The sequence below is a fragment of the Corythoichthys intestinalis genome, chromosome 6, assembly GCF_030265065.1.
Source record: "Corythoichthys intestinalis isolate RoL2023-P3 chromosome 6, ASM3026506v1, whole genome shotgun sequence".
In the NCBI taxonomy this organism is placed as follows: Eukaryota; Metazoa; Chordata; class Actinopteri; order Syngnathiformes; family Syngnathidae; genus Corythoichthys; species Corythoichthys intestinalis.
In genome coordinates, this window is record NC_080400.1 from 5,610,915 (window position 1) to 5,623,206 (window position 12,292).

The 12,292-nt window shown below is 36.3% G+C and overlaps 1 protein-coding gene across 1 annotated transcript in view; it reads left to right on the forward strand.

Moving 5' to 3' along the window:
* The window catches only part of LOC130917148 (LHFPL tetraspan subfamily member 6 protein), a 100,268-nt gene extending 93,306 nt beyond the window's left edge, over positions 1 to 6,962 (forward strand). The window contains exon 4 of the mRNA XM_057838252.1: positions 1,463 to 6,962. Coding sequence (XP_057694235.1) covers positions 1,463 to 1,581 — 119 coding nt within the window. The 3' untranslated portion in view covers positions 1,582 to 6,962. The remainder of the gene's footprint in view (positions 1 to 1,462) is intronic.
* The last annotated feature ends 5,330 nt before the right edge of the window (positions 6,963 to 12,292 follow it).

The following is a 12,292-nucleotide window of genomic DNA, read 5'->3' on the forward strand; positions in this document are numbered from 1 at the left end:
TTTTTATTATATAATCATCACCTTTTTATATGGTAGTTTTTTAGGGTTTTACGTAACTATCACGTTTATGCATGATAATAATCACGTTACCATGACTTATCACGTTTTTACATGATAATTATGGCGCTTTTACATGGTAATTACTAATTAACATTTTTGCATGATGACTATAATCACGTTTTTTACCTAATTATCACATTTTGACGTAATAGTGATCACGTTTTTGTATGATCATTATCACGTTTATTTACATAATCATCATATTTTTACATGAGAATTATCAAAATTTTTAATATCAGAATTATCATGTTTTTTCACATAGTAATCATGTTTTTATATGATAAGTATCACTTTTTTTACATAATCACCTTTTTAAATGATAGTTTTCACGGTTTTACATACAATAACTATCACATTTTTACATGATAATTATCACGTTTACATGAGTTATGTTTTTACATGATAACTATCCCGCGTTTACACGATTCATCACATTTTTAGTTTTTTACATGATAATTATCACATTTTTTCACATAATCATCATGTTTTTACATGATAGTTATCACGTTTTTTACATATCACTTTTTCTTTTACATAATTATAACCTTTTTCCATGATAGTTTTAACAATTTTACATAATTGTCACATTTTTACATGATTACTATCAAATGTTTACATGTGTTATCACGTTTTTACGTGATAATTAACATGTTTTTTTTCCATAATTACCATTTTTTACATAATTTGTATTATAATAGTGATAATATAGCATAACGTAAACTAAATTTGTCTGTCTTAATTTTGATTGAATTATTTTAAAATGTTATTTATTTCAGTTGTTAAAGGATTAATATTACAAATGAATGTTGAACTATTATTTTTTTATTTTACGTGAATTTAAAAGCGACAGTGCATGCTAATGATCAGGCACATGTAGATATGCCAAAATTGGTTATTGAATTTGTAATCATCGTTATTTCACTATTTATTAATTTCATGAATATGTCCATTTATATTTTATTTTATATTTCTTATGGTTGTTTTCACTTTAAGTGTTTCATTTAGGGACTCCTAAATGAATAATAATAACAAATTAAAATGGAAATAAATCGCTAAAACTTCAAATAAATGAGTAAAAAAAATAAATAAATCTTTTAACTTCGACATTTTACACAAGAGCAGACACGACACTCACGTCAAATTGATTGGATGCCAATGACGGCGCTAGACGTCCACCTCATTTTGACTGGGAGGGGCCAATGAACCTTTCCTAATCAAATAAATTGGACGTCTGAGTTAACACGTTTTCATCACAAGTGTAATTTATCTGTGTGAAAGCATCCAGCTGTTTCAAACTTCTCAAGTCATATACAGTATAACTTTAACACCTTTTTTAACACTGTCATCACCTACTGCTCGTTAGCGCGTTAGCATCTAACAACTCTAACGTTTTTCTCATCAGGTTCCTGCGAGATTGGCTGGGCCTACTACTGCACAGGCGCCGGGGCGGCGGGCGCCATGTTGCTTTGCACCTGGTTGTCATGTTTCGCCGGCAAGAAGCAGAAGCAGTACCCGTACTGAAGCGCCCGGCGCTGGCTAGCAACCACGCTAGCTTCCACGAGGGACAAACCGCAGGGACGCTTTCATAATGCAACACTTTTGAGTACACGTGTGCAACGTTTCAAAATATTTTTGCTGTTCAGCCATAGACACGTGTATGTTTTTATAACACGATTTGACGATAGTAAATGATTTATCGTCATGATTGGCAATTTTTAATAATCTATCATAAATGTACTCATCTCTATAGTAGACGGTGTATTCAGGCCACGCAAAGAAAAATAGGCCTACAAGAAAAAAGTTGTAATATTACAAGAAATTCTTGCGATATTACGAGATTAAAGTAGAAGCACTACGTAAAATTAAGAGAAAAAAGTTGTAATGTCACGTCATTGTAACCTAATATTACATGAAGAAAAATTCAAGATGTTACGAAATGTGGCGTAATGACACGAGATTTAAAGTCATAATACTACATAACTTTACGTAATATTAGGAGAAATTTGTTGCGCTGTCATGTCATTTTGCGTGATATTAAATGGGGGAAAAAAAGTCAATATGTTACAAAATTTGGCGGAATATTATGAGATTAGTCATCAAATAGATTGGACGTCTATCAATGGCAGCCAATGTACGATGGAGCATTAGGGCCACAGTCACAAAAAAATTATGGCCTACAAGAAGAAAGTCGGAATACAAGAGATTAAACTCCTAATACTACGTAACTTTAGGTAATATTACGAGACGTCGTGCTGTTACATCAGTTTATGTAATAATAGATGAAAGAAAGTCAAAAAATGTCACTAAAAATTTGGCATAGTATTACAAGATTAAAGTCGTAATACTACTTTACGTAACATTATGAGAAGCTGGGATGTTACATCATTTTACGTAGTATTACATGAAAGAAAGTAAAAAAAAAAGGTACGAAATTTGACGTAATATTATGAGATTAAAGTCGTAATGCTATGTAACTTTACATAATATTACGAAAAGTTGTGACGTTACATCAGTTTACGTAATATTGCATGAAAGAAAGTCAAAAAATGTTATGAAATTTGATGTAATATTACGAGACGTAATGCTACGTAACATTACATTACGAGAAGTTGTGACGTTACATCAGTTTACGTAATATTACATGAAAGAAAGTCAAAAAATGTTAAGAAATTTGACGTAATATTACGAGATTAATGTCGTAATGCTATGTAACTTTACGTAGTATTACGAGAAGTTGGGATGTTACATCATTTTATGTAATATTACATGAGAGAATGTCAAAAAATATCATGAAATTTGACGTAATATTACGAGATTAAAGTAGTAATGCTACGTAACTTTACGTAATATTACGAGAAGTTGGGATGTTACATCATTTTACGTAATACTACATGAGAAAAAGTCAAAAAATGTTATGAAATTTGACGTAAAATTACGAGAGTAAAGTTGTCCTCCCACTTTATCTATCGCTGTCAAAAGCAGCCAATGTACGACGGAGTAATAGGGCCACACAAAGAAAGATATGTTGTCCTACGAGATAATATTACGACTTTATCTCGTAATATTACAAGAATAAAGTCATAAATTGCAATATTATAAAATTATAGTCGTAATATTACGAGATTAAAATCATAATACTACATACCTTTACGTAATATTTTGAAAAAGTTACATAATTTTATGTAGTATTACTACATAAAAGTCATCTTATGCAATATTACGAGATAAAAGTTGTTATTTTACATTTATCTTTTTCGAATGTGCGTGGATGCAGCACAGCTCGTTTAGCTAAATTAGCTGCTACGTACTTAACGTAGCGCCTCGCTGCCTTCGTTAAAACAAACAATATCGTTTTCCCAAATAAGGAAATCCTTCATCTTGAGCATATTTAAATGTAATTTTAAATACTTGTGCTCATGCTTTACGTAGCGTTCAGCCAAAGTAAGCTAACTTAAAATAACGTTAGCGAAATTAGCCACTCTGCATCCATACGTGTTACGTACATCTGTTTACATGATTAAAGTCAATATATTACGTATCTTTTTGGAATATATGTGGATGCAGTGTGGCAAATTTTAGCTAAATTAGCTGCTACGCTGTTATATAGCTACTATTAGCTATTACTGCTTCTACGTCGCTGCCTTCATTAAAACTAACAATATTGAGGCTATCTGTTTTTTTAGAATCGCTTTCCCAAATATGGAATTCCTTCCTCTTTCTTACATCCACATGAAATGTTAAGAATTTATGCTAATACTTCATCGTAGCGCCCAGCCAAACTAAGCTAACTTAAAATAACTTAACCTAAATTAGCCACACTGCATCCATACATTTTCTGCACATCATTTTACAAGATTAAAGCCATGATATTATGTATCTTTTCAGAATACCAATGAATAAAGTGCAGCTAACTTAGCTGAATTAGCTACTATGCTATTACATAGCTACTATTAGCTGTAACGACATTGTCGCCTTTGTTAAAACAAACAATATTGAGAGCATCCCATATATTAGAATCACTTTCCTAATAAGAAAATCCGTCATCTTTACCACATCTCTATGGAATTTTAAGTATTTATGCTATTGGCCATCGTAGCTCCCATCGAAAGTACGCTAACTTAAGATAACTTTAGCTAAATTAGCCATATTGCATCCATACATATTAGTACATCATAAGGTCATTTGACAAGATTAAAGTGGATATATACTAGTATATATGGATACAGTACGTTATAGCTTTCCCAAATCAGGAATTTGTCATCTTTCTTACATCTACATGAAATTTCAAGTATTTATGCTAATACTTCATCGTAGCGCCCAGCCAAAGTAGGCTAACTTAAGATAACTTTTAGTGAAATTAGCCACACTGTATCCATAAATATCACGGAACAAAAAGATATGTAATATCACGACTTTAATCTCAACGTATTACGTATAATTCAGTAACATTAGGTGTAATATTACACATTTCTTTTTTCTTGTAATATCATGATTTACATTATTAGTTCGCGTAATATTTAGCTAATTTAGCCGCACTGCATCCTCACATATTACGTAAACATATGTAATATAACGAACTTTTAATCTTGAAATATTACACCTTTAGCGATCGATAGTCCCAGTCACAATAGATTGGACAGCTATCACTGTCAATGGCGGTGAAACGTGATGTCTCAATGGCAGTCATTATGAGTGAATGAGTGGACCAACTTGTTATGCTTTATTTAACAACTTCTTTCTCTTCAATTGTTGTTTCTGTGTCCTGTTGTGAATTCTTAAGTAATAAAAAAATAATAATAACCACTCCAAAATGCAATAATCCCCCTCCCATACGTTGTGTACGATATATATTTTCCATAATAATGGCACGTTTTGTTTTTGTATTCACTCCCCTTTTGACTGTTTTTATAAATAAACGTTGATGGAAAAGTTGTGTTTGGTGAGAGCTGACATTCCTGGAAAGCTTTTTCCCATGACCTCCTGATCCTCTTGAGGACCCGCGGGAGACTCCTCCCCCCCTTCCCGATCAATAATGGAGGATAAGGACAGGCTTGAGAATCGATGCGCTTTGTCCTGTGACCTTCAATTTATTTGCCTTTTGAGCCGGCGTCCAACTGCCGGATTATTATGGCGATAGGACTATTTTTAGATGCGTATTTTCAGAATAAAATTGTAATTTAGGGGGCGCTTTCGAGTCACTCTGTTTGCTCAGTCAATGGGACAAATGAACTAAAGTTCATTCACCCTTTCACATTAAAATGGATTGGACAACTAGTGCCATCAATGGCACTTAAATATGAGTACGTTGGTTTGAAAAAGTATCTGAACCTTTTGGAATTTCTCACTTTTCTGCATAAAATCACTATCAAATGTGAGCTGATCTTTGTCAATATCACACAGAGGTAAAAACATTGTCTGCTTTAACTAATACCATCCAAACATTTATAGGTTTTCATATGTCAATGAGGATAACATGCACAAAATGACAGAAAGGGGAAAAATACGTAAGTGAACCCTCTGCCTAAGAAGACTTAAAGAGCAATTGAAACCGATTTTTACCAAACAATTGAAGTCAGGTGTGTGCCCAATCACTGAGGAGTGGTTTAAGACTGCCCTGCCCACTATAAAACACACACCTGGTAAGAATTGTCTTGATGAGAAGCATTGTCTGATGTCAAGGGCATAGGTTTGGTCTCAACATTGGTAGGAACGATGTGGCATAACATGCATGTACACTTTTTGCTGGGGACGGGACATTCTTAATGATCAATGCAAAATAAATCTGTATTGATTTATACTCACTTTAATGTGTATTGGTTCAGGCTACAATTCAAACCTTTGTTTTAAAAAATTACTGAAAGTGATCCTCTACCTTAAATACTTGTAGGCTCTAATAAACCACAATTGTTCTCTTGTACATTGTACATCTCTTGTATGTTGTTAGAAACACATACAATGTTAAATCTATGGCAATATTTTATAATATTTACTACATATTTTGACCGTTAGTTGGCGCCATGGTTTGCGGGCTCGCAGTGATGACGTCACTGGTATCTTTCCAAATTTGTAGCGTGTTCAACAATTGCTTATTGCTGCCTAAACTCGCGAAGTAAAATGCCACGATGCGCTGCTTTTGGATGCAATTTCCAGTCAAATGGAAACAAGGGGAGTGAAGTGAGTGGTCAAGGTGGAATTATTATTCTTAGTGAATAAATGCATAAGTGGAAGCTTCTTCCCCTTTTTGGTCCCTGTACGCACGCATCCAACCCACCACGCGTTACAACTGGCACCCGAACATTTTTCCCGGATCCTCAGTCAAGTAACGGATCCGTCTATTTCCTGGATCGGCAATATTGGTTTATTTTTTTGATTCATCGGTCCCACGGCGGCTTTTCGGAGCAGTCTATTTTGTGGAATCGGCGGCCTGATCGCGGCTGCGACATTGCCATGGGATCGGTCTAATTCCTGGATCTTCGAGTGAGTAAAAAACGCGGATTTGGATTACTATTGCTATCTTTTATGTTGACTATTCTTCGTGGAAGTTTTCCCCAAATCATACTAAATCATTAAAGCACTATGGCACGCTACAGTGACGACAGTGACTCTGACGTGGACCTCACAACAATGTTGGAGTTCGTCAGGGAACGCGTGTTTGCGTACTGCTGAGCTCCCGTGTGAAGAGTGGTCAAGGTGGAAATATTATTTTTTGTGAATAAAATTTGCATAGGTGGAAGCTTCTCCCCTTTTTGGTACTTTTATACATGTATCCTACCTACCACACGTTACAATGTACAAGACATGGATTACACAAGGTGTGCTCATTGGCCTGTACTGTATGTAAAGCACACGACAGCTCTGGATGCTAACAATCTACATAATTATATTGGGATAAGTTTGAAAACGCAATATGCTTACCTTGAATATCTGCTAATAAAACCGGAGTTCCCAACAGCATACGCTCTCTCTCTCTCTCTCTCTGTTGTCATTGAGACTTTTGCCCAACTTTTGTCTTATCAGGTATTTGCTGCACGCATTTTTCCCTGAAGCTCGTCTTGTGAACGACCGACAGTGCTGTCCTGCTCCTCACTTTTCAGATCTGGTTCAAACAGGAAGGGTAGAACTGACGACATGTTGGGAAAGCTAACGAGTGACAAGCTTGAATTTCGGCATTCGGGGCCAGTGACCTCACGCACTGCGACGTAACAAGAATGGCGACCTATCACTTAAAATAATTTTACAAACTTTATTAAAACAAAAACATTAAGAGGGGTTTTAATATCAAATTATTATAACTCATACTAACATTTATCTTTTAAGAATTACTTGTCTTAAAAATAGAGGATCCCTTTAAGAAACATTTTGAAAAATTCCAGAAAAAATGTCCGCATTTTATGAGCAAATTCAACTTGCATTATTTGAACATAAATTATATTAACATGCACAATATATACAAGCTTGTTAATCATCTCTTAACAATCCAGGAATACAAACAAAAAACATTTGAAGACCATTCAACATTGTCTAAATAAATTAAATATTAATGAAAAACTTTAATCGTCAGGGAATAACAAAAAAATAAAAATAAAAATGGACCTGTCCTTCATGTTAAACACTACAGCTTTTGTCCACAAGCACAGCCAAACTCAGCAAAAAAAATAATTCTCCTGTGGGCTGCTTTAAGAACACATAAATAAAATAAAAAGTAAAATTGGGGAGAAGTGGGGTAAAACTCTGTTAGCTAAATTTCCCACAGTTTAATTAACGTAAACGGAAAACACATAAAGGAGGACAATTCTTTCCAAGCAGCTACATACTCAAGTTTTGCAGGTTAGCAAGTTCACACAGTTTAATGTGATGCTATCTCTGATGCAGGTCGGACTTTCAGTAGCAAAATTAGTTGAGTGTTCCCCTCTTCCACAACATAGGTGTTTTTTTTTTCATTTCTTACAGTGGCTGCTGCTGGTTGGAAAAAAAACTTTTACTATCCTAATATCTGGGGGGGGGGTCAGTCATCAGCCAATCAAATGTACGTTTAGGAGGAAAAAATGGACGAGCACATTCAGAAAGTGAAAAGAGGTACAGTACAAGTAAGTCAGTACTTCTCAAATAGTGGGGCGCGCCCCCCAGGGGGGCCAGAGCGATGCCAGGGGTGGCGCGTGTGACCTCGGGGAACATGGTTTTTTTTTGCCATACTAGAATAAAGTGTACTTGCACATCCACTCAGTTGGTGGCAGTGGCGCTCTCATTTTCAAAGTGCGCACAGTATTTTTGAAGTAAGCAAGAGCACACGGAAGAGACTCATGAAGAGCTGGAGAGCTGTGCGCAGTTTTCGAAAGCCGTTTTCCGGCCGGACTCACGCAGCGACCCACTGTCTTCTCCGGTTCTCACGTGACTGCCCGAGAAGTGCCATTTTCGGCTTGGGATCGTCACGACGACCGCCCTCCCCAACGGTTCTCCCTCGGCCGCCGAGAACGCGCTTTTTTCGGGCCGTTTGCCTTTTGGCTTTGACATTTAATACAGTGGTAGACGAGGAAAGACCACTGTTTACTGTGTCTGAAAATGATTATAGCGGACAGCCGGAAGCCAAATCAAGTAAGACGCCACTTAAAGACATTAGACCCCAATCTCATTGATAAGCCGCTTGGTTGTTTTTTAGCGAAAACGTGCCGAATATTGCCAACAATCGTCCCGCTTTGTCAGTTTTATATCAGTAAACCAGTGAGCACTGTTAGCATGCTCGGTGCAATATAACCCCACGTCATTGCAAACTGGAGGTGACACTGGGAGCAGCGAAAATAAAAACTGTTCTTCTGTCCAATGACACATTTTTTTTTCTTCTTCTTCTATTCAGTTTTGATTTTCGGTCAAATTTTTTGGCATATTGTCCTCATGAGTTAATGTTTCTAATCAATTTGAATTTGTTATTATTTACAGATTTTATTTTTCAGTATCAAATGGTCAAAAATGTACCTTGAGTGTATTTTTACAGTTTGGATGTAACTTTTTTTTTTTTTAAATTCAGGCAAATTGATGCGCGTTGTCTTTTCTGTTACAAACAAAACAATGTTAATAAAGTTATACTTTATAAGTTGATGTTATTTTCCCTAATAGAAAAAAAAAGGATACAATGTGAGGCAGAGGCGTACTTATAATAGTAATATTATAGACAAATGATACTATTTACAGTGACGGCAGAGTATGGGGGGGCGCGAAACATTTACGTCTTCCTAGGGGGGGCGTAACAGAAAATAATTGAGAAGCACTGAAGTCAACATTTTGGGACATTCCGGGGTCACTTCCTGAACATTTTGGCTCCATTACTGTTAATTTTAGGGCATTTCCAGGTTACTTCCTGGACATTTTTGAGTCACCTTCTGTTAATTTGGGGGTATAATTAATGGAGATTTTTTTGTTGTAGGTGCGAGTCTGAAATCATTTCTTCATTTGCCCCACCCAGTCAATCTCTTCCTGTTCATATTTTTTTGATTTTGGGACATTTACAGGTTGTACTGTTTGTTTTGTGGCACTTACTGGTCACTTTTTGTTGATTTTGGGGCATTTCTGTGTCACCTCCTGTTTGTTTTCAGGAGCCCACAAGTCACTTTTTGATTTTGGTCACTTTCTGATGATTTTGTGTTCTCAGGTCACTTCCTTTGCATTTTGAGTCATTTCCTATTAATTTTGGAGCAATTGTTAACTTCCCGTTGGTTTTAGGGAACCTACAAGTCACTCTTGTTTTTGGTCAGGAATTTGTTTTTTGTCAAAAAGATTTTGTCGGTCAAAATGAATCTATAGCCGTCGAATGCAGCCAATGAAATAAAAACTGTCAGGAATGAGCGGGCAGGCAGGTGGTGTGGACCCAAATGCAGGGAAACAAAAAAAGGCAGCAAGGCAGGGAACTCAAAAAACGTTTTAATTATAACTAACCAAAGGCACAAAGTACAAACAAAAGGACTGGGGATCAAAAAGGCAAGATTCAAACAAAACTTACTTTACCGGGCACGAGGGCTTGGACAGGACTACAACTTTGACGCAGACACTGACATTGACAATGACGCAACAAGGAGTGACAAGAAACTGGGTCTTTATATACACACACGCAGACGAGGGGTAACGAGACGAGGAACAGCCGGGTAACACAGGTGGAAGCAGATTGCAGGATACACTGGGAGAACACACACAGGTGAAAGCAATGGGCAATCACAGGGACAAGTCACACTAGGAGAAAACAAACACAAAACCTAACAAAAACAAGTTTTCCATGTTTTTTTTTAAGTGTCATTTTTGTGGGGATTTTATTTCAGTGGGTTTTGTTTTGTAGTTTTTCATGATTTTTCATGTTTTATTTTTTTGTTTTTAAGATCTGTGTGATATATATGGATTTTGTGGTTTTTTTTGCAGGTCTGAGCTGGAAATCAGGAGTGGTGAATGGAAAATTTTGGGGCATCTCTTGTTGATTTTTGGGGCACTTATGGGTCACTTTTTGTTGATTTTGGTCACTTTCTGATGATTTTGTAGAACTCTCGGGTCACTTTTTGTACATTCTGAGTAACTTCCTGTTCATTTTGGGGCAATTCGAGGAAGTTTTTTTAATGAGCACCAATGGAGATTTTTTTTTTTTTTTTTTTTTGCAGGTCCGATTTGGAAATTAGTTTATTCACGACTCACAGTCAAAAGGAATTGGACGTCGAGTGCTGTCAATGGCAGCCAATGGGTCCCCTAAAAAGACTAAAACTGAGAGTTTTCCTTTTTATTTGGGAAATGTCTTTTTTTTTTTCCTTTCAGTTTTCACGGAGTGATTTTTCAGGGGGTTTATTGGGGGAGGGTTGTGTGATTTTTCCGTTTTTAGGGATATTTTTGAAGTTTTTTGGGGTTTATTTTTGCTGCTTTGTAGATTTTGGTGATTTTTTTTTTTTTAGATTTATATTTAGAGTTATATGATTTTCATTTTTCTGTATAAGGGCGGTTTAGTATTGTTGGGGGGTTTTTTTGTTTTCTGTTTTTTCTTTTTTTTTTTTGCAAATGTTTTTTTTTTTTTTTGCAGGTCCAAGTTGGAAATCAATAGGATTAAATGGAAACATTTTGTGAAAAGGGAAAATGAATTAAAAATGTATAAAAAATTCATTTTTGACAAGTGTGCCTTGATTTTGTGACTTTTTTAATGTGCAAATTACATATGTCAATCAGACACAAATTGTCGGACAAGTAGCATTTTGAACATTTTAAATTCGAACTGTTTTTGCCGTCGGGTATAAATGGGGCTTTTTTGGGAGGGTCAAAAACAAAAACTGTTGGGGCGCAACCGTGAACGTTAAAAGATCCCCACAAAAATTGAGAACAGCTGCTCTGTGAAGAAAAGGGAGGGGCGGAGTGCTCGAGAAAAGAACATTTTGCTGGAAAATCAAAAGCACATCCAGTAAGTGAGACTTGAAAATGGAGCAGTCATAACAGGAAAGCAACAGACAGACGAGACGAGAGGAGACCAGACACCACCCACCACTGACCACCCGCTCGCCAATTGCCCGTTTTACAGCACCTGTAAAAATGGGCCATTTCACTGCCTTTTTTCCTGTCTTGTTCTTCTGTGAAAACAGGAAGAAAATGTGGAGGGGGACGTCTCAATTCTGTGATATTCAAACAGGCCTGTCATGTTTAACACCTCATAATGAATTCCCCTGCTGTGTTGACAGAAATTATCTCATAATGGCAAGTACAGTGTATCACAAAAGTGAGTACACCCCTCGCATTTCTGCAGACATTTAAAGAGCATACGACAGCAGAAAAAAGTCTTGAATAGCATTATTATGTGAATTAGAATCTTATTTTGAGACGATTCGACTATATGCAACAATTTAGCAAAGCGCATATGACGAGAAATTAGTTTTTTAATCTGCCAGTTAGCCACGCCTACCATTATAGGGCTCTAGCGTCCCTAACAGGTGGATGACGTCAGCGGGGGACTGGGCTCATCGGTGTTACCTTCAGCCCATTGAGGGGGAATTATTCAGAACGAGGAAAACGCGACGAAGAGAGCCGCAAAATGTCATTGTTTTAGTCTCTCTACTCCGATATTTTTACAGGATATTCTTTTTATCCAAGTATTTTTCCCCAATAGTTAAATAAATGGCTTGAGAAGGACCAGTCAGCCAGTCAAGGGGGAACTATTCAGAACGAGGAAAACGACCCGAAGAGAGCAGCAAAATGTCATTGTTTCTGTCTCTTTACTTCAATA